The following is a 24488-nucleotide window of genomic DNA, read 5'->3' as shown; positions in this document are numbered from 1 at the left end:
ACAAAATTATTTGCTAAAGCTGCTGAAACTGGCGACCCCATTGGTAATCCATATGGTTGTAATTAAAATTCATTATTGAACTGGAAGTAATTTTTTCTGTTATGAGCTTTATAAGTAAGTGTTTTCAGATTCTTAGCTATGATTTCCACTTTTTCTGGTACTGGTGCAGTGGGATTAATCTGTGTCAGCTTTCTTTTCTCCGTGTTATCCAGTATGATGTCTATGTTTTTTGAGTGTTTTTTACTTTTGCTGGAATCTGTATGTTGGGTCAGATTTTAATTTTAATGTTGCTTTCTGAGATGATTTCTTCTGATTTTTCAATGTATTGTTCTTTGTCTGTAAGTAACACTGTTTTCTGAGTGCGCTGGATATTGCGTTTTTGTTGTTTTTGTGTTGTTCTTTTCATAATGGTTATTATATGATGGATTTATTTTACTATTTCTCTAGCTAATCTAATGCTGACACTTCTGTTTCCTTGTAACTTGTCAAAACACTTTCTGCTTTTATAATTTGAGTTCTATGTAATCATTATCTATTTCTGAATTTACATTCTATTTTATTCATTTCTCCAACAGCTGCCTTTCTTTACAGTTTAACTGTGTGTCTGTAAGGTTCACTAGTGTTTGGTAGAATTTGTGTGTGTGTTCTTCTTGGTGGTGTGTAAAGTTATTGTGTTGTGACTGGAGTTTTTTGATTTCGTTGATCGTTCTTAGATGAACTGTTTCCATTCTTGGCATAGCAGTGTTTGTGTGCCTTTCGACCTTGTAGACCACGCATATCCATTTAATTTATACCAGATATTCAGAAAACTTCATCTGAGTGTCCATGAAACCATACAATACGTAAGTACGTAAGATGGTGCACAATGACATACAAACACAAACTCACACATAAAATCACCGATATTTTCAAAAGACAGGGAATAAACATAGCATACACAACAGACAACTCTATACAGAAACACACCCCAAAAATGATAAACAACAGAGACATAAACCAGAAAGCAAGTATATATCAACTGCAGTACAACGCTTGTCTTGACAGAGACATAGGATAAACAGGTAGATCATTTGATGTCAGATACAAAGAACACTATTCGAAGCCTGGTAGGTTAAAGGGTGCAGAATATACAGCGCGTCGAGACAAATGCTCACATGTAATTTCTTAATCACACACTACTACAGTTTAGGAGAAAAGTATTCGATGGCAGTGGTATTTCCTGATTGATGAAAACGGTATTACGGACCAGAGGCGAACGCCTGCCTGCCACATGTAACTCTTACCTAGACTCGAGTTACAGCTTCCAGTCTGTGTGAGTGCCTTTCTCCTTTTTTCCAATCGCCATAAGACCTGCAAGAAACTATATCTCAGAGAAATGGATCAGCAACAGTCTAGGGCTCGTATTTAAAATAATTCTCTTCAGTGAAGTAGGCATTGTTTAAAAGTTTCATGGAAGAATAAACATGATGTTTGAACTATGACCGAAACCTGTCCGCTTGAAATTCAGAGCGGATGCTCTTGCCGACTGAGCTGTTAAGGGACGAAGCTGCATGGATGTATCGTAAGACATTCCTGCGTAACTGTCAGGGAGTGCGTTGTGTCGGTTTCCAGTCGCGTTTCGACAGCGTTTAGTTTGTGAGGGTTTCACATAAATGCATACTCATGTGCAGACGGAAAGAATGACTCTCTTTCAATAAACTTACAGATACACTTAAAATAGATTTTTACTATGCCTTATGACTGATTTACATGAAACTGTAAATCGCAGTTTAATGAGAGGGTAGAATTATCCCTTGAGGTTCTGGATTGCAGTCGGATGACGTACTACGCGACTACGATATTATGGCATTGAGCCTCCCATGGCCATTACCAGAAACACGCCGCGTTGTACGGTAAACAAGTACTGTGGCAACTTAGGAAAACGAAGCGTATTCTGAATTTCAAGACAGTTGCCTACATGGTGCGAAGAAGTTCTGCGTGTTCTCGTGAAAAAACGCAATAAAAGCTCACGATAAGCTGACAGCCATTCCCAGGTGCAATAATAATGTGAACCATTAATAGACATATTATCCCGCTGTTTCAGTTGACATCGATTCAGCCATTATGAGGCGAGTGTTCGGATAATGGCTTAATGCTTGTCAGTCGATATTTCGTAGCAAGATGTCGAAGCTTCGTGGAAGTTAGTTAGTTAGTTACGTGTTCCATTGATAAACAGCACGGAAATATCGTTATGATGTGGAACGTGTCAAACGCAAAAGAAATGCGCACAGGAATCAAGTTTTTTGTTTTGTTTACATTATAGTGTTATACCTAAATATTTCTATTATCTATCCCATTCCCTTAAATGGCACAAAATGCATATATTATATCTACAGATTTATTTACTCACATTCAAGATTTCATCTGTGGTATAGGAGGAGTTGTCAAGGAGATATGATTTCAATTTGTTTTAGAAACTATTACTGCTATCTGTCAGACATTTTATTTCATCTGGGTGACCGAGCGGTTCTAGGCGCTACAGTCCGGAACCGCGCGACCACTACGGTCGCAGGTTCGAATGCTGCCTCGGGCATGGATGTGTGTGATGTCCTTAGGTTAGTTAGGTTTAAGTAGTTCTAAGTTCTAGGGTACTGATGATCTCAGAAGTTAAGTCCCATAGTGCTCAGATCCATTTGAACCATTTCATCTGGTAATTTATCAAAAAGTTTTATAGCAGCATATTTTACCACTTTCTGCGCACAAAGAGAGGTTAAGTAAAGGGTAGTGTAGGTCTTTTTTCTGGTATTGTAATCATGAATGTCGCTGTTGATTTTAAACTGCTCCATATTGTTGAGAAAAAATTTCATTTCTGAGTAAACAGCAGTTGTAAGAATTCCTAACATTTTAAACAGATGCCTACAATATGTGCGACTATGAACCCCACACATTATTCTAACTGCTTTCTTTTGAGCAGTGGATACCTTTTGCCTAAGTGTTGAGTTGCCCCAGAATATTATTCCACGTGTCATCTGAGAGTGGAAGTATGCAAAGTATGTTAGCTTACTAATTTCGACATCCTCAAAATGGGCAATTATTCTGATTACAAAAGTTGCTGAACCTAGTCGCTTTAGGAGATCCAAAATATGTTCTTCCAATTAAGATTCTCATTTATATGTACACCCAAAAACTTAGTATGCGCTACCCTGGCTACTGACTACATTTGGTGTGTTATGTTTATTGAAGGAATTATATTTTTATCAGCAGAAATTTGGATGTATTGTCTCTTCTCAAAGTTCAGAGCAAGCCCATTCGCAGAAAACTAATTAATAACTTTTGCAAAGACCTTATTTGTATCATTTTCTATCGCAATTTCTTTTACTGGATTAATAATTATGATTGTATCATCAGCAAACAGCGTCAGTTCAGCATCTTGTTTCACATAAGAAGGGAGGTCATTCACATATATCAAGAACAGGAGGGGACCCATGATCGAACCTTGTGGAACACCTAATGTACTTTCGCCCCAGTTGGATAAAGTGGCAAACTCCTTTGAAACACTAGAACGTATAAAGCGACTTTTTTCTTCCTGTTCTGCAGGTATGACTTAAACCACTCATATGCTGTTCCATTTATACCATAGAATTGTAATTTCTCTAACATAATGTCATGGTTCTCGCAATCAAATGCTTTGGGTGAGTCACAGAATATTCCTAGTGGTGACATATTACTATTTGAAGGCTCTATTATGTGGACAGTGAAACTATATATTGCTGTCTCAGTGGAACAACAATGTTCATAACTCCGCGAATACTTCAAGAATCACGGGGGAGAAGTACCTGACTTGCAAATCTGTATTGTAATGTTCCAGAAGCTGGAACAATTCAGGCGAAAATCTTTGAAAGTTAGTATGGGGTGGGTACTCTAGTCTATATTTTATTGTAGTGGATTTAGTGTGTTGCTGAGTGCCTGGCTAATTCTTTTTAGTCATGAGATCAGGCACTGACTTCCTTTGTAACATTTCAGTATGATGTGTGTGTGTGTGTGTGTGTGTGTGTGTGTGTTACATTTTGTCATCCTGAGTCTTTACTGGTTTACTGCCTTTAAGCATACTAGTCTCAGATACGATTTCTTAAGTAACAAATCGTTGAAAATTCTGAATTAGAACACTTCCTGAATATGTGAATTGTTCTGTGTTGGCGTTCTAATTGAAGTCAAGTATGAGAAAATTTTAAAATACTGGAGAAAAATTGTTTTCTATAGATAACTTACTGTTACTTCATCAGTGTAAAGAACCTTGTTATTTTTGTTTTATAGGAAGCCTACTGCCGGAGAATAAAAGCTGTACATCTTGTGAACTCACCAAAGGTGTTAGACGCAATTCTCAACATAGCTAAGGCCGCTCTCTCGGATAAGTTGAAACAGAGGGTGAGTAGAGGGCGATATTGTGGCTGTTCGCTAATTAAACGATTAAGTATAATAAACTGTCAGCACCTATGTATAATAAGAAAATTGTGGGTATATTGCTGTAATTTATGACACCAGGTTATTAGCAAACAAATGTTTTTCTTATTTTCTGAAATTTTACTCTACAGAATTATCTCTAAATAATGTTGTTGCTTTTCTATATATATTACCTCGTTTACTTGTTACCTCTTCCGTAGCATTCGGTAACAGCTCAAACATTCCGTTTGAAGTAATATCTTAACTGATTCAGTGTTTGTGGAATAGTATGTGAATGTCAAACTGTATGCTGCTAATATATTCACGTCTTCGGAGCACTGAAAAAATCAGTTGCTCACTGATGGTCAGCATTTCAAGATGTTTTTATTCTCCTTCACTGTACCTGTGCTGTTGTTTCCCCATATAATTATTTTTTAACTTTATTAACGAACATTTTTACATACATGTAACACATCACTTATGTATGTAAAACTTGTTTGTTGAGGGGAATGAAAACATATCTGTGTCCAAAAAAATGGATAGTTTCGTTTGGTTGATTAGGAATTTAACAGCATATGAGAAAATGGAGTACGCATATTATTAATTGCGTATTTCTGAAATAACTGCTTAAAACTGGCAGCATTCCCGCTCCATTCCTATTTTAGAGTTTTAGTTCTACAGCGTCAAAGTTGCCCCGTAATGAATTAATTCACGGGAAAGGAGGGGGGCGAGGGCGCAACGTTGTTCTTATGCTCAATAGTCTTCACATCACCTGCATTCGTGGAGTCCGTGACTGTACAATGGTCGTGTCTGTTAATCAGATAAATTTTGGTTTATAATTACTAGAATATTGCCTAACAGAGACATGTTGATCTTCTTAAAAGACGTACATAATTTTCAGCCTCAGGACACGTATCGTTATGGCCTTGTACTTAGTAGATCGCTGTAAAAGTTCGTAGAGTTATCCCGTAAGCTTAATAAACGCAACAGATACACATAAAAGACTTCAGACATCAGAAATATATTCCCCTTCACTATTCATAACACTCCGCCTAAGACTGTAGAAATGACGTGGTTTTTAGGCGAAGAACTTGTCGAGCCATGTTCGGACCGCATTTGAATCCGGAAGGGAAGTTACATGAAGGTTGTTACTCAGACAGCAAAAAATCTGAAGGTGCAAGATCAGGTGAATAAGATGGGTGCGGAATGACTTCTAAGCCCCAGTCCTGTATAGTACACTACTGGCCATTAAAATTGCTACACCAAGATGAAATGCAGATGATAAACGGGTATTCATTGGACAAATACAGGGTGGTAAGAAAATGTGTGAAATGCTTGTAGGGATGTTATAGGACAGGTTCTACTGAGACACAAATGTTAAGAAAGAAATTCTATACGTTGCTCTGTTTCCGAGTTATTTAGCATAGAATTTAGACAATCGGGGGGGGGGGGGGGGGGGGGGGGCTCACATTTAGGCGGCCTGCCAGGGGCGGTGTTGCCCAACGAATGCTTTGTCTCGTTAGCTGAAACTTGAATTTACAGCGCGCGTCGGTCTGATTGGCTAACTTCAATGCTAAATGACTCGGAAACAGCGCAACATATCGATTTTTTTTGTAACATTCATATTTCATTACAACCTGCCCTGCAACATCCCTACAAGCGTTTCAGACATTTTCTGACCACACGGTATATTATACTAGAACTGACATGTTATTACATTTTCACGCAGATTGGGTGCATAGATCCTGAGATATCAGTACCCAGAACAACAACCTCTGGAAGTAATAACAGCGTTGATACCTCTGGGCATTGAGTCAAACAGAGCTTGGATAGCGTGTACAGGTACAGGTGCCCATGCAGCTTCTCCACGATACCACAGTTCATCCAGAGTACTGACTGGCGTATTGTGAGGAGCCAGTTGCTCGGCCACCATTGACCAGACGTTTTCAATTGGTGAGATATCTGGAGAATATGCTGGCCAGGGCAGCAGTCGAACGTTATCTGTATCCAGAAACGCCCGTACAGGACCTGAAACATGCGGTCGTGCATTATCCTGCTGAAATGCAGGGTTTCGCAGGGATCGAATGAAGGGTAGAGCCACGGGTCGTAACACAACTGAAATATAGCGTCCGCTATTCAAAGTGCCGCCAGTGCGAACAAGAGGTGACCGAGACGTCTAATCAATTTCACCCCGTACCATCACGCCCAGTGTTACGCCAGTATGGCGATGACGAATACACGCTTCCAATGTGCGTTGATCGCGATGTCGCCAAACACGGATGCGACCATCATGATGTAAACAGAACCTGGATTCATCCGAAAAAATGACGTTTTGCCATTCGTGCACCCAGGTTCGTGGTTGAGTACACCATCGCAGGCGCTCCTGTCTGTGATGCAGCGTCAAGGGTAACCGCAGCCATGGTCTCCGAGCTGATAGTCCATGCTGCTGCAAACGTCATGGAACTGTTCGTGCAGATGGTTGTTGTCTTGCAAACGTCCCCATCTGTTGCCTCAGGGATCGAGACGTGTCTGCACGATCCGTTACAGCCATGCGGATAAGATGCCTGTCATCTCAACTGCTAGTGATATGAGGCCGTTCGCATCCAGCACGGCGTTCCGCATTACCCTCCTGAACCCACCGATTCCATCTCCTGCTAGCAGTCATTGGATCTCGACCAACGCGAGCAGAAATGTCGCGATACGATAAACCGCAATCGCGATAGGCTACAATCCGACCTTTATCAAAGTGGGAAACGTGATGGTACGCATTTCTCCTCCTTACACGAGGCATCACAACAACGTTTCACCAGGCAACGCCAGTCTAATGCTGTTTGTGTATGAGAAATCGGTTGGAAACTTTCCTCATGTCAGCACGTTGTAGGTGTCATCACCGGCGCCAACCTTGTGTGAATGCCCTGAAAAGCTAATCATTTGCGTATCAAAGCATCTTCTTCCTGTCGGTTAAATTTCGCGTCTGTAGCACGTCATCTTCGTGGTGTAGCAATTCTAATGTCCAGTAGTGTATTGTCATTCTGTCAGTCTATCAGGACGACGCAGGGAGTTGTCGTGGAGTAGCTTCATTTCACAGTCTTCCTAGTAGTTGTTCTTAGACTGCGTCTGCAAGGAGTCTTGTTTGTTGACAATAAAGATCAGAAGTGATTGTTACATATCGGGAAAGCAGTTAGTAGTACACTACGCTGTCGCGGTTGCACCAGATGTATAGTATTATCTTTTGTGGATGCGCGCTGGTCTGTATACGGGTAGTTGCTGCTTTGTTTGGACTCAGCCACCTCTTTCTTTCCCTTATGTTAGCTTAAAGACACCATTTCTTGTCACCAGTAACATACAGAATTGTTAACGAGCCAACTGATGACGAGCATACACAGTTGCACCTGTGCCTATCTCCTGATTTTTGTGATTTTAGCTTAGAGCTTGCGGTGCCCATGCACATGATTTTTCAATCTTCCCTACTGACTGCAACTGTCACACTATGGTGGAGAGATCACAGTTTATCACATTTGCCAGTTCTCAAGCACAGTGACGTGGATCATTGTGGATTAATACATTTAAACGATTTTGTTCAAGCACTGAAGACCTCCCTGAATGTGGAGAGTCACTTGTCAAAACGATCCTCCAATGAGAAAATCATTTTCTTGTCGTGTTCCGTCCAATGGCGTTATCTCATACACGACGCAAATGCTTCCAGTTCCCTCTGTTGCTGTCACCTCACAACTGAAATCAAGCAGAAGAATATGTCGGAATGTTCCGATTTCTCCGACTGACACTCCATTTCGTAATGTTCACAGCTCCACTCACTATGTCCAATTGAAAAAAATGACAATAAGTAGAGTCAAATAGGAACAATGAACTACATCACAAAATGGCAGCCAATCAACGAACTCACAGCAACCGGAATACCAACGTGCAAAACAAAAGGCTACGAACTGATGCACCAACCTAATATTACCAAAGCATCATATAATCTGTTAAAAAAGGAAGCAGGGATGTAGTAAAAGACTATGGAGCTGAATTACAAATCAAATTGTCTTCAGTACACAACAACGCCTACTTGTCTACGTTACACAGTAACACGTAAACTGAACAGGCGTAGACTAGCGTTGATAATACAAAAACGTTTCAATACACTCGCGTTTCTTTTTAAATGTTTTATTTGATTTTTTAGTGTGATTCAGTGTGTTCTGCCGAGTCGTTGTTTCCACTTCTGCACAATTCGTTGACGACCGACCTTCCCGTTTTCTAAATGTTCCAACAGTTTTGCTGTTACTTGTACTCACTGCCTGGACTCCAACCGGACTATAAACTAGTTTTGGCCTGAAGCCACTGTTAATGACCGAGGTATAATCCCGAAGCACATTACGCCCTTTGCTCTTCTATTATTCAGAAATAGCACCGATATTCCGTGAAGTGGCACTTCCCTCAGGGTTTTGCAGCTCGGTTAGTTGTAATGGGTGACGAGATTCTAATATATTGGGTGCCGGACCCCGTGCGGTATTAAAATTGAAATCGCCGTCTCTGTTTATCAGGTTTTCTCACACTTTTACTTCCATAGAATTTTTAAAGTATGCTGTCCCCGAAATTAGGCGTTGCACTACGATAATGGTCGCCTTGTATTTACTTTCATGATTTTTATTCGAGGCATTGTTCGGTGACAGCTGACTTCCTCGGCTGTCTTACTCGTGTACGTCATTGATGATTGTTGCATCTCTCCTTGACTGTTGTGATAGTGTACCACACGTAGGACTTGCCACATTCACATGGAATGCGATACACACACAGCCGCCGGAGACCCAGATCGTCTTTAAGATAACAAAGGTTACTTTTTATCTCACTTCCAGAGAGCTAAGTGCACTGAGGTCCACGTTTACGTATGAGTCTACCGATTTTCCGGGTTTGGGCCGGAATAAGACAGATTAGTAATTTTTGGTTTCACTTTCTCTGTCTCTTTCAGCTTCTTTCCCAAGCGTCCTTGCATCAACCGTTCAGTTTGATGATCTGAATACCAAATCCTTCGGAACACCATAAGTAGGTATTGTAAATCTTCGGCGAACCTGTCCTTGTCTGAATACGGTCGAGCTCTTGGAACAAGGTCTTTAGCACCAAATTTATTTGAGAGTGATGGTGATCGCTCGAGACTTGGAGACAGATCAGTGAGCGTAGGTTCTCTATACACACTATGAACCAGAGATTTGTTTGTTCTTATCTTAACCAACATGTCAAGGAAAAATTGACGGCCCTCTTTTTTTCTGTTTTTTATGTTACGTTGGATGGAGTTTAAATGTTTTTATGTTACGATGGATGGAATTTAAATGTTCCAGGAACTCTTAGAAGCTTTTCTGCTTCATGTAGCCACACCATGAGCGTAATCGAAAACGTCTGACAGAAACATGTTGGTCCCTACTTGGCGGACGCTGAAAGCTTGGCTTCAAAGTTTAAAAGTACAGATTCGCCACTACAGATAATCACCCATCGCTACGACAACGGTATGTTCACAACAATTTCCGCGGAACGGGAAATAAGTTGTCAGAGCGTCCCTAAAAAGTGAAAAAGAAACCTCAAGAGGAGGTCGAAATATGTGCATAAAAAGCGAAAACAACTCTAGCGCAACACCTGAAGCACACTATTGATCAATGGCGCCGAGAAGACTTGAGTGATCAAATGGTGACAATCTTTCATTTTTCTGGGCCACTGCCACGTAGTAATGCTTGACTATTTCCGCTATTTGACTGTACAACTCAACAAAGTCTAATTATGGCCAACATTGTTGTGCTTGATAATGGCCTAAGGCCGAAATCGTGATAGTAATATAAAACGCAGAAGTTGTAGAGCGAGATGGAGGAAATATCATTCAAACAGGTCACAGGTAATTTGATAATTACTTTCTAACAACTCGAAATCGAACAGCTCATCTTTGTGACCTGATGTTTAAATATTCAAAGGCAATATGATGTACTGCAGATATTAACAGGGAGAAGCAGATCCATGGGGAGAGATATAGGTGACAGTGCTCGCCATCTTAGTTGGGTAGCTCTCTGCCTCTCGCTAAAGCGACTTTAATGCATGTTTTTATTTTACAACGATAGTGTAGGGCAGACATCGCAACACTGAATATTCTTTCGTGGCGTTCCAACACGTATTAAACTTGATTCAGCAGAGTTTAGTCAGTCAAGGGGAATAGTGATAACTTCACTCAGCGAACTAAATTAACAGCAGGTTATTTTGAACAGCTGAGTGTTTTAACAGAAAGGCAACAGGTGGAAAACATAGGAAATTTAAGAAAAAAAAGTGAATAGAAAAATTGAGACTATAATTAGAATTGATATCGCACATCAGCAAGACGAACACGTTACCGACAGAAATACACCAAAGATCGCCGGCCGCGGTGGTCTAGCGGTTCTAGGCGCTCAGTCCCGAACCGCGCGACTGCTACGGTCGCAGGTTCGAATCCTGCCTCGGGCATGGATGTGTGTGATGTCCTTAGGTTAATTAGGTTTAAGTAGTTCTAAGTTCTAGGGGACTGATGACCACAGATGTTAAGTCCCATAGTGCTCAGAGCCATTTGAACCATTTTGAACCAAAGATCCAACGAACTTTTCGTGTTTTGATCTAGCATCGGTACGAATGCGTTACATAACTTACCTTGCCTTGGACAGCATTTTTTTATATCCTTTCTACTTCCGTTATAAGTTGTTTTGCTTCCAAGGTTGTGGGACTTTCATCTACTCTGCTTCGTGGTCCAAATTTTGATAAGGCTACCGTTAATCTTAAGACGCAATGAGAAGTCGACCAGGAGGCATGCGACTATGACCTAAATTTGGGAAGACTTACGCCACTGCTCAATAGGTCGCTAAAATAACTGGTCACTTGCTGTCGAAAAATACAGATTTATTGACCCGTTTCGGGCACAGTCCATGATACGAACATAAAAAAGAAATATATTCATACACAATATGGAATCACATGTAACAGTCGTCGGCATCAGAAATCATTTCTGCTACCCATCATTACTTCAACCTTTCTTCCATCTATTCTCAGTCCACAGAGTGTACTCATTAGATAGTTAACACCACTCAGAAGGTCCTGCAGTTCTCCCTCGCTTTCATAGCCATGCCATCAGTGAACCTGAACAGGTTACGAAAGCGAGGGAGAATTGCAGGACCTTCTGAGTGATATTAACTATTCAGAGTAGAATGGAGAATACGAAAATTATTCTGAAAAATCCTTGTTTAAAGTAGTGGGACACTGAAGTACTGAGGAATGATGAGGAGCGTTTGAACTTCTAGGTGTGTACATACAAGTAATAATTAAAAGCACAATAGACAATGCAGGTGTAAAGGAAAGTAATTCTCTAAAAAGGCAGCCACGGTAGTTGGACAGTAAATGTAATTATAAGCAAGAGGAAGAAGACTTGGACAGCTGCCGAAATACTTCGACTGAGTGACGAAATACAAATCTGTTCGAGAAAAAAAAGGAATACAATAATGTAAGTCATTTACGAATAAAATAAATAGTAATTGCGGAGTAGCAAATGCGAAATGGCTGAAGGAAAAATGTATACAAATAGAAAAATAAATGGTCGTTCGAATGACGGATGGAGCATGGGTGAAATTAAAAGCAAATGCGACAATATTCAATAGGAATTCCACTTTCCAAAACAGAGGAAGAAATAAATAGGTGGAAAGAGTACAGTGAAGGCCTAGATGATAGGGAGGACTTTTCTGATGAAGTGGTCGAAGAAGAAATGGGAGTCGATGTGAAAGACTAACAGAATCCAGTTTTAACCTGCCAGAAAGCTCGAAATCAGTATACACTCCCCTGCAGAGAGAAAATTTGATCCCGGAAACGTCCCCCAGACTGTGGCTAAGCAATGTCAATGCAATACCCTTTCCTCCAGGAGTGCTAGTCTTTCAAATTTCGCAGGAGAGCTTCCGTGTTTGGAAGGCAGAAGACGAGGTATAGGTGAAAGTAAAATTGCGGAGACGGGTCGTGAGTCGCGCCTGGGTAGCTCATTGGAGAGCACTTGCTTGCGAAAGGCAATGATCCCGAATTCGAGTCTCGGTTCAGCACACAGTTTTAATCTGCCAGGAAGTTTAACATCAGCACACAGTCTGCTGCACAGTGAAAATTTCTTTTTGGAAAGGGAAATCAGTATTTCCGTTAGAGTGTAATAGGGCATTAGAAGATTTAAGATCAAATAAGCTGGAAGACATAGGAAACATTCCTTCACCTTTTTCAGAGCTTCTGAAGAAAGTGGCGAATAAACTATTATTGCACTTGGTTTGTAGAATCTGAGTATGGGAACATCAGTCCCTTAGAAAAATATCATCCACTCTATCCCGAAAACAACAAGGACGGACCAGTGTTAAAACTATCGCTTAGTCTCTATAACATCTCGTGCACCTAAGTTGGTGACACGAATAATGTTAAAGAGAATGGAAAAATAAATTTGAGGATCTTAAGTATGAAAATCAGTTTGGCTTTAGTAAAAGTAAAGGCACAGTTTCTACAATGTGAAATAATGCAAGATGCTCGAACTTCACAGAGAAGTTGGTATAAACTGCAGGGAAATATCGGTAATAAACAATATACGTAAGAGCAATTTAAACGCAAGAAAAATCGAAGATGAAGAAAAAATAGGTCACAATGAAAAGGGTCTAAGGCAGGAACGTCATCTCTCCCCTCTACTCTTCAGTCGTTACGTCGAAGAGGTGATGACAGAAGTACAAGGCAGGTTCGGGATTGGGATGACATTCATGAAGTTCAATGTGGAAGTATGTCAGTGATAAGACTCGCTGATGACGCTGCTATTCCAATCGAAAGTAACGAAGAACAATAGGATGTTTTGACTACGATGAGCACTCTATTGAGTACAGATTACGGACTGAGAGAAAACTGGAGAAAGATAAAAGTAATGAGCTGGTACACACATCAGAAGTGTGGAGAAGTTACAATTCTAACTGGCGTCAACTAAGTTAGACGAAGTAAAAAATTCTGCTTTCGTGGAAGCGAAGTAAAACGTACCAGAATAGGCAAAGAGGACATGAAAATGAAAGTAGCGTAGTACTGTTCATTCCCGACCAAATGTAGTCTATTACTATGAAATAGCGGCTGTAACTTGAGGTAGAAATTTCTGAGAATGTACATTTGGAATATAGCATTGCACGGAAGTGAATCGTGAACTGCGGGGAAACTAGAAGAAAAGACAGTCGTGATGTTAGAGATGTGTTGTTATATGGTGATACTGAAAATTAGGCAGACTGGTGAGGTAAGAAATGAGGTTCTCCCCCAGAATCGGCGAGGAATGTAATATATGGGAAACTCTGACAAAAAGGGGCAGGATGATGTGTTCCGACACAAGGGGATACTTGTCATAGGACTGAAGGAAGCTGTAGACGGTAAAAAAGTTTCGGGAAGACAAGACAATTTTTCAATTTCTAACCAATAATTGAAGCCGCTGGGGCGAGTGCTACACTGAGATGAAGTTGGATCAGGAGAGCAATTCGTAACTGACAACATCGAACCTCTCATCCGTGTCGTCCTTGGTTCGTCCACCGTGTACGAGGGCACTTCAAAAAGTAAGTTGCACTATATTATGGTAGGGCCAGTAACTTCACTGAACACAGCACTACGCTTTAGACTAATGCAGATGGGACAGTTTCTCGGGGATATAAATCCGCTCCATGGTTACGGAGCCATTCTAGAATCACTGTGTAAAGGTCTTCGTCGAAAAATGTCAGTTATATCCTCGACTGCCTGGACACAGTCGTTTCTGTTCCATGGCCCTCCTTCCCAATCAGCGTCACCCGAATCTGTGCGATCTTGGCCAAACTACTGGCACTATTTTACGACGACAGTACGAGACATTGCATTTGGTCCACTCAGGCAGAATTTCGCCGTCTCCAATTCTGACGCTTTGTCCACAGGAATAGTACTGCATCGCGGACTAGAATTTTGGAATGTGTTTCCAGTTGCCGCGTCATTTCGCTCCCGCACTCTAGTGTACCTGATATCTGTACCGCTTCACAACTCTGACAGGAAACTAAGGACATGTACTATCTTCTGACAATGTGCCACTCTTGTAGCGCAATGGTGTTAGAGTGGAACAACGTGTGTAATGAACTTTTTTAAGTCCCCTCGTTATCGTTTGCCTACCAAGTGACTGAATTCCTTCACTTTTTCTGCTTCACGGACCTAATTTTGATGTTTGTCGCTGATTTTTTTACTGCTGCTTCTCATTACAATTGCCTTTCTTCTGTTTACTCACAATCCATATTCTGCACTCATTAGACTGTCCATCCCATTCGACAGGTCCTGCAGTCATCCTTCAATTTCGCTGAGGATAGCAATGTTGTCAGTAAATCTTATGTCGTATCCTCCCATTCGGAATTGTAATCCTACTATTTTAACTTTCCTTTGATTCAGTAATTGCTACTTCGACGTATGAAATTAATAGTGGAGGTGAAAGAATACATCCCTATCTTGCACCCTTCTTAATTCAAGCATTTCATTCTTGGACTTCCAGTCTTATTGTTCCCTCCTGGTCCTTGTATATATTGTATTTCATCCGTCTTTCCTATTGCAACACCAGAACTGCTTGTCTGGTGCCCTTACCTTTCAGTAAAGCCAAACTGAGTTTTATCTAACATATTGTCAGTTTTCGTTTCCATTCTGGTGTGTATTACTCCAATATGTAGCGTGGATGCCTGAGGCGTTAAGTTTATTGTCCATATTTGCCGCACTTATCTGACCTAGCTTTCTAGTGTATTGTATGGAAGTTATTTTTTCCGAAACAAGGCACTGTGCAAGCTGGTTGTGGCTTCATAATTGCGTGAGCTATGTTTACATGGAATGGACTGGGGCCTCTTGTACAGTTGAACCGACCGTTGACTAGAAATGACTATTTGCATCCACTAACAGACCTCATGTTCCCATACAACGATGGAATTTTTGTGAATGAGAATGCCCCAAGTCAGAACATCCTGGACGATTCGAGGTAAGGATGCGGTCATGTTAGTTCCAACAGGAAATTAGGAAGTATCCAATGACTTCTGCCACCTCAGTGTGTGTACTTCCATCCGGTGACGGTTTGAGAATATGAATCCGTAAAACGTCATCAGTAAAAGGGTGTTGCAGATGTGTTTCTTTAATACACTTTGTTCTCCTTTCGTTTCCTAGTTTCCTTGCGCGATTGAGTTGCTCTTTCATTTCTAAACGTGTCTCCATCCTCAAGAAGCCTAATGAAAGATTATAGATTATTTACATAGGCTAAATCAGTGGCTTAATTTCACTAAGATTCAGTCAGGAGCTCTATATTTGGAACTGATTGTTACGTTCTTTAATTTTATCTGCGACTTCAGGTTTTCCATTGGGCTGTAGTCTAGATCCAGCTTGTTCTCTTGCCTGATTAGTACTTTATATTACGGAGAGGAGATTCTAGATCTAATATGTCTTTTGTATCTTCTAATTTCTCCGTAAAAGTTATTGTTACAGCGTTACTACCGTTTTAGCATACCGTTCTCTCCTAGGTAAACCAATATGAACATTTCTTTTGTTTTAATTAACCTCCAGTTTCAACCATTTGTATTGTAGCGGTATGAGGCCCTTCCTTCTTATTAGGAAGGGATTTGTACATTGCATGTGACGTTTCTTCCGGGACGTCATTAATTCCGATATTCACTGTCTGCTTTTCTGATTCATCTCCTGAGGTAAATAATCATCTAAAGAAGTTTTGCTGCAATAGAACATTGTTTTCTGTCCCATGAATTGCTGTGTCATCTCCTGTCTTAATTGAAAATATCCAATGTGTTATGAACGTAGGCTCTATTTTATCTTTGTCATATTTCAATTGTTTCAAATTGTTTATCATATTTGATAAAATGTTTGCCCAGAGCGAAGAGAATCTTCCTAAAAATTACCCAATGCATTTTTGTCCGAATTTTCATAGTCAGACGGAGTCGGAATTGGACAAATGGACCGTCAAATTGACCACCATGAGGTGTAGTTTTGAAAATAATTATTTAATTAAAACATTCTGGCTAATTAAAGCTGCGTGGTAGACCGGGACTCGAAATTGGAATCTTTGCTTTCTTTTGGCCAGTGCTCTACCGCAAAACCTATCCAAACGCGACCGACGACGTGCCCTCACCTGGGCTTGATCTCCTACCTTCCGTACTTCAACTGCATGCTTCTTGAAAGCAGCTCTACTGGAAGACAGGATTTAATTGTAGGAGATGGAACTTCATCGAAAGCGAAGATGTGAGAGTGGGTCTTGAGTCGTGCTTGGACAGCAGCAGGGGTCTTCGTGGCGTGCGGAAGTCCGCTGCGGCTGTGTGCAGCAGGGCGCATTTTCACTGTGGGGTGTCGGTAGTATTCTTTTATAGATAACATGCCTCCTCTTAGAGAGAAACTTTGCTATTCAAGTTGGAACACTAAATGGCCTATCCATCATGATGATCGGTAATGGACGGTTAATGAAGAAGTGATGTGCATTCATATTGACAGTGTCATGAAGTACACTAACGATGTTCGTACATAACGATGTTTGTACTTTACAATCAGCAACACCAGTGAGGTGAACGTATTGATGGTTCTGTCACCACAGTATCGATGATATACCCATGTCTTAGCTCGTGATATGGGAGTGTACGTAATTTACCGTTCGAAATACCACTCGAAAAGATCAAAGAAGTGCTTAGTTTATATGTGACAATTTACGGCTTCAGAGAAGAAATGTGGTTAAGAAAATTTAGGCATGCCAATAGAATGACTTAAGTAGAATTACAAAATCACATAGCTTCTTATGTGGCCATATGCGGTCATAAGTTGAGTCTGAAAATCATTCTGCACATTGCCCATACGCAAAACCACTGAGCAGCTGACTGCAGATTATGAATGTACACGCCTGTATAACTGCGTATTAAAAAAATTCATCCAATGGCAGTGACATATGCAATTGTTCGCCCAAGGAGGAATGGCCCCACTTTGGATTCATTAGAGCCTGGTTGACAGGAAAGTGTAAATGGAGTTGAGAGAAACCATCTCCGACCAACAGGAGAACCGAATGGAGCGCAGTGATACTGATAAAACATGTATATCAACCGACAACTATGCTTTCAACGTCACTGGCGACACACACGATGAATTCCAAGAAGCGTCTGTGGAAGTGGAAGAGATTATGGAGACCGTAGCAAGCGTTACTGCAACTGCTGCTGCAGAGTAAGGAGATAGAGTGCAGAGCGGTATAGCAAACTATCAAAGTATTTCATAGACGAAACTGCTATCATCTTCACAGCCGATGTACAGGATCAGGAACATCAGAAAGCGCCTCAGGAAGTGGAATAGCATGTGAGGATGGCAGAAAGCAGCTGCAGAGATCAGTTCAAAGGAATTAGGAGTTCTGAACATGCAGAAGACAAAGAAAATGAATCCATGAACGATGAAATTTATGGAAAATGCGTGCGGTACCAAAATCTCTTTTCTAGACTGCAACAGCCGTCAAAATATTCACTGCGCAAGTAAAAATCATTAACAGTACCTTCTTTAAAACAGGTACGGCAAGCAGCGAAAAAGCTACGTCGAGACATCCAAGCTCCAGTCTCGAATATCAAAAAACATAAAAGGGCAAAGAACAACAATGAGATTCCGCAATGTATGTGTTGGATGTCAATGAATTTCACGAGCTTCACGAAAAGGAGAGGGAGTATAACGGGTGTATACTGGGCAGACGAACCACTGAACCCACAGTATGAAGCCGAAGTCCGCCTATACCATACAAAGTAATGAATCGAACGTGTTATGTATCGAAAGAAATGGAACTCAAGTGAATATGTGAAATAAAGGTACTCTTTTCTATTTCTTATGACAGTTTCAATAATGACTGTAAGTGTGGGTAGTGAACTTTTCCATAAGAATCACTCTGAATTCAGGAATCCTTTTGTGACTGAATGGAAGTCACACTACGTTCTTTTGTTTCTGACTGCCGAAACTAATTCTAAAAAAATTTACTAAGAGTCTGTACTATACTAGAAGATGACTAAAACATTCCAAAAGTCGTTATTTCTCTGCTCATTCCAAAAGTGTACTGAATGTTCTTCAGTCTACGTTTTGTTGCGCAGCAGTATACAACCTAATGATGCCACATAGTTTGAATATACTTTCACAAAATGGCGTGAACAGTTAAAGATAAAGATATAAGAACAACAACTTTTCTCGAAAAATATTAATTTCCTTAGTGGCCAAACAGAAATGTTGTGTCGTGCTCCAATGTTTGATCATCTATCACGTGGAACATTTTTGTGGTTCTGATTCCAAACAAGGTGTAAAAAAATTGTTTCTTCAGTCCGTAAGAGCTGCATAAAGTAATAGCTATGTATCTATCCTAAAATGTAAATAAATCTTTGTAATTAACAGAACAAGGTAGCTCACTCGATGGAGCATGAGTCCCTCAAAGGCAAAGGTCACATGTTCGAATCCTGATCCGACAAAGTTTTAATCTACCATGAAATTTCAAATCAATGCACACTCTGGTGCAGAGTGAAATTTCTTCTGGAAGAGATTTGATTCATTGAAAGTGAACAGGATAATTAAGCTACATCCACCAGACTAATATGTTCTAGTACCTCCAAAATTTAATTTCTATGCTGACTTTACTCAGTTGACTAGATTTCTCTTAATCTAGATATTCTTAGTAATAGCAGAATACCGATCAGTATTTAGATACAGTAATTTCATGCTTTCTCAATAAAAGATATAAATAAATTTAGAAAGGAAACGGTCACAAGTCTTTTTAAATGATTTGTCTAAAAGTAAGTAGTAGATGAGAGAAACATTTGACAGTCCTTTGAAGGATTCTCGCCATCATGTACAGCAAATGAGGTACCGATTTAAAATCTAAAGTTCGGCTTTTAAATGCATCAAATAATTTTGGAATACTAGAGGATTTTGTCTAGTTGTGGTTGGTTGTCTGGTTTGTCTAGTTGTCTGTATGTCTGCTGTCCTGTGGCATTGCCATATTTCTCTCATCTATGCTCGAAAGTGTGAAAGAGTTCAAAGAATGCATCAGTCCGACAAATTTTTAAATGTAGAATCTCCAAATATCAGAAAAGAGAATGCGTGTGCTGAAAGGAGAAATGTCTCCCTTAAATGCTGCTGACATCGTGGTTTTTGCTCATTCACTTTCCTGATAAAAATGGAATGAATATAAAAATGGAATAGGGCTAAATTGGAACTGTCAGTCAAAGAGTAAGTTCAGTCGAATTAAGGATTCTAGTTAATGCTCTCTGTACGTAAGTAAAGTATGAGCGTTACAGCTACTACAGTTCTCTTTATGAACTTAAATATCTAAATACTGGATTGCAAAGAAATATCAACCATGATATCTGATTCGGTGTTTAAACGACTGTACGCGATTCCGAGTATCAACTAAAGCTGTGACAAGCTATTATAGCTCTTTCTTTTAGATATATCCTTTCAAGTAACATTTAACCAGTTTTCAGTTTTTCCTGACATCCTATCGAAGCCATCTCAAAATAGACGGCTCTCACTATAATTTCATTGAAACTAGTGCCTTCTATTAGTAGTTATCTCGCGACTGCAACATTTGCTGCTGTACACTTTAGCTTTTTTTTCTTATATGAATATAACTGTCCTATCTGCTGAGTCTGCATAATTGTTTTTTAAATGCTGATCTTGTTGCTACATGTAGTCTAATTCCCTGTTGTTACCACATCCTCAGCATCTACACTTTTTGGCAGAGTATGTTTCTCTGCCACTTTGAATCGGACTACATACTCATAGCTACTCTGCAATTCATACTTACGTACCTGACAGATGGTTCTTCGAACTACCTTGAGAATATGTATCTAACGTTCCATTCCGTAACATCGCGTTGGAAAAATGAAAACTTAAAACTTTCTTTACGAGCTATTTCTCTTATTTTATTACTATTATAATTTCTCATTTGGCGACAGAAACTTCGTGAAAAGACTTAGCCGCAACGAAAGAGGTCTTACGACATTCGTGACATTCTCTCCTCCACTTCACTGTAGTGCAAAATGCACTCTCTTTCTTTGGACTTTTTCGACGTGTTCCGTAAATCCTGTCTCGTGTTGAACGCATAACGCAGAGGAATACTCTATCAGGGGACGGACAAGGGTATTGCAACCACTTTCTTTAGTAGACATGTTCAATCTTCTAAGTGTTCTACAATAAAACGCAGTGTTTGGTTTGCCTTTCCCATATTATTGTCTATGTGGTCGTCCTTATCCAGATTGCTCGCGATTTTGGTTCCTTGGTGCTTATTTGGAATGACAGCACTTAAATTTCCGTGTTTCATCGTTGTAACCGAAATTTAACCGATTTGTTTTCGTACTCACGTGAATGGCTTGACACTTTTCCATATTTATTTATTTGTTTACTTACACATCTAGTTCTGTAGGACCAAATTGAAGAGCAAGTCCCCAAGGTCGTGGAGCCTGTCAGTACATGAAATTACGACGTGAAAGTAATAACAGATAAAATGAAATTTTTATGAACCCAAAAAGACAATCCCTAAGTTTAAGTAAACACAATCAACAACATAACATAAGAATAAGCTTAATTTTTCAAGGAACTCCTCAACAGAATAGGAGTGACCCATGAGGAAACTTCTCAGTTTTGACTTGAAAGCGCGTGGGTTATTGCTAGGATTTTTGAATTTTTGTGGTAGCCTATTCCAAATGGATGTAGCAGTGTACTGCACACCTTTCTGCACAAGAGTTAAGGAAGTCCGATCCAGATGCAGGTTGGATTTCTGCCGAGTATTAACTGAGTGAAAGCTGCTAAACCTGGGAGATTAATTGATATTGTTAACAAGAACAAATAGTAAAGAATATATATCTTGAGAGGGCAATGTCAAAATACCCATACTTGTGAACTTTGGTCGAGAAAAGTTTCGCGAACTTACACCACCTATTGCTCGAACATCCCGTTTCTGAGCCAAAAATATCCGTTTAGAATGGGAAGAGTTACCCAAAATATGATACCATACCACATAAGCGAATGTAAATAACTAAAGTAGACTTTACTTCGTGTCGAAGGATCACTTACCCTTGAGATAATAAAAATGGCAGCATTAAGTCTTTGAACAAGATACTGAACGTGGGCTTTCCACGACAGTTAACTCTCTGAACACCTAGAAATTTGAACTGTTCAGTTTCACTAATCATAAGCCCATTGTGCGAAACTGAAACGTGGGGTTTTGTTGAATTGTGTGTTAGAGACTGAAAAAACTTAGTTTTACTGTGGTTTAGCGTTAGACTATTGTCTACAAGCCATGAACTTATGTCATGAACTGCACTATTTTACTGCCAAGCTAGTATCATCAGTAAACAACCATTCTCAACATTGTGAATAATGACCTTTTGCTGTCTGTTGTTAAAGTAAGAGGTGAACAAACTGTGAACTAGTCCCCGTATTCCGTAATGACCCAACTTCTGGAGCAATATTTTGTGATCAACACAATCAAACGCCTTAGTTAAGTCAAAATAAATGCATAGCGTTCGAAACCTTTTGTTTAATCCATTCATTACCTCACACACAAGAGAAAATATAGCATTTTCAGTTGTTAAACAACTTCTAAAGTCGAACTGTACGTTTGATAGGAAATTATATGATATAAAGCGATCACTTATCCTTACATTCACAGCCTTTTCAATAACTATAGCAAACACTGACAGCATAGAAATGGGTCTAAAATTGTCTACATTATCCCTTTTTCCCTTTTTATAAAGCGGCTTTATTATTGAGTAATCGTTCAGGTAACTGAGCATTCTTAAAGGAAAGAATACAAATATGGCTAAGTACGGGGCTAACATGTTCAACACAGTACTTAATATTCTGCTAGGCACTCCATCATATACATGAGGGTCCCAAGTCTTCAGTGATTTAATTATTGAGTCAATCTCCCCCTTGTCAGTATAACAGAGTAGTATTTCCAACATCAGTCTCAGAAAGGGATTTTCCAAGAGAGTTGTATGATTGCCTGTAGAAAGTAAGTTTTTATTTAATTCACCAGCAATGCTCAGAAAATTGTTAAACGCTGTATACATATCTGATTTATCAGTAACAGAAATAATTTTACTACAAACTGACTTTATGTCGTTGACCTTATGCTGCTGACCAGACACTTGCTTCACAACTGACCATGTGGTTTTAATTTTATCCTGTGAATCAGCTATTCTATTTGCGTACCACATACTCTTTGCCTTCCTAATAACATTTTTAAGCACCGTACTGTTTGCAATGGGCCACTGTAGCTTGATTGTGACTACTTCTAACAGTTTATTATAATTCCCTCTTAGTTCTACACGATATCGTTATGCCACTAGTCAGCAACCCAGGCTGCCTTATACTGCTATTACCCCGTTTAGAACTTTCTAATGGAAATCAACTCTCAAACAGCGCCAGAAATGTGTTAAGGTTCAAATGGCTCTGAGCACTATGGGACTTAACTTCTGAGGCCATCAGTCCCCTAGAACTTAGAACGACTTAAACCTAACTAACCCAAGGACATCACACACATCCATGCCCGAAGTAGGATTCGAACCTGCGGCCGTAGCAGTCGCGAGGTTCCAGACTGGAGCGCCTTGAACCGCTCGGCCACACCGGCCGGCAAATGTGTTAATGAAAGCGTTATATTTGTCATCTATGTTATCGGCACTACAGACACCCTGCCACTCTTGTTCCTTAACGAGATTTTAAAAAATCCCTATTGCCATTCCATTAGCTTTCCCACATAGATTGTAATTATATGTGACATTTCTTTGAGTATAGAAGCCTTTTAGTGTAAAAATTTGTGCATCATCGTCTGAAAGGCCATTTACCCTTTTACCAAGAGAATGCCCATGCAGTATTGACGAATGAATAAAAATATTGTCAATGGCTGTTCTACTGTTCCCCTGCACCTTTGTTGGGAAAAAAACGCAGTCTGCATCAGATAAGATACGATTTCCGCTTCTCGCACAATGCAGCTGATTAGTCTAAGTCGCTTTGGAATTGGTTTTGATCTTCTGAAGACATTACTATACGGTAAATGACAACAACATCTGCAAACCATCTCCGAGGGCTGCACATTTTCTTCTAAATCCTTATAGATTAGGAACAGCAGAACGCTGATAACAATTCCTTCAATACTGATGATTTTCCGTCGATTTCTGTGATCCTTCTGACAGGAAATCATGAATCCAGTTGTGAATCTATTCTTACTCTGTATATTAAGAGTTAATGACGACTTGAACTTCTAACATGCTTGCGACGTTTCCATATAATAAACTTTTTTACTTTTTCCCATTTGGTTCTTGCTCTGTGCACTTTGTTTGGTTTCTTCTGTGAATTGTACTGACATATGTCTAGTGTCATTTACGGTATCTTACCTAAGTTCTCCAATGAAGAATCGTGTTTTAATTTTTGTCTTGCTTTCGCAATGAAATCTGATATCATTTTTAACTGAAATTTACTGTGATTGATTGGCATCTGTAGCCCTTTGTATGCTTATTCTACTTCATCGCCAGGGTACGAGAACGTTTATATGCTGTATGATTCTCATTTCAATCACATATGTTTATTTTTGAAGGAATTATGACTGTTTTGTCTGTGTTTCCTCCAGTGTCTTCGATACAAAATAGATAACTAAACATGTATGACGCGCAAAGAAATACCCACGATTTTCTGACGTGGAATACGTGCCATACGTTCTGTATTTAGGAGTATATCAGAAGGAGAGTTTTGGCAAAAGAAAGGATAAATCCAAATGGAATGATCGCACATTGTGTGCGAACCCTTAAAGCGAGAAAGGGAACTAAGGTTCTCTTCTGTATCTGAATGCCATATAACACATTGTCCATACATCTGAAATTCTCATCTTCATTAGTAGATGCAAGCGTACACAAAATTTGGTGTATCATGAAAAGAGTAACAACTGCAAAAAAATTAATTATACTAGGAAATATTTTCAAATTTCGTCACTTTGGAGTGAAAATTAATGAATATTATACATGAACGACTTCAATAGTCAT

At 39.8% G+C, this 24488-nt stretch overlaps 1 protein-coding gene across 2 annotated transcripts in view; it reads left to right on the top strand.

The window, feature by feature from the left end:
* Positions 1 to 24488, top strand: part of LOC124612758 (alpha-tocopherol transfer protein-like) — a 149506-nt gene that overhangs the window by 79316 nt on the left and 45702 nt on the right. For both annotated transcript variants that reach the window (XM_047141151.1, XM_047141152.1), the window contains exon 5: positions 4294 to 4404. In XM_047141151.1, coding sequence (XP_046997107.1) covers positions 4294 to 4404 — 111 coding nt within the window. The remainder of the gene's footprint in view (positions 1 to 4293; positions 4405 to 24488) is intronic.

This window comes from Schistocerca americana, chromosome 4 (genome assembly GCF_021461395.2).
Source record: "Schistocerca americana isolate TAMUIC-IGC-003095 chromosome 4, iqSchAmer2.1, whole genome shotgun sequence".
In the NCBI taxonomy this organism is placed as follows: domain Eukaryota; kingdom Metazoa; phylum Arthropoda; class Insecta; order Orthoptera; family Acrididae; genus Schistocerca; species Schistocerca americana.
Note: the sequence above shows the minus strand (reverse complement) of the source record. Positions and strands in the feature narration are given on the sequence as shown.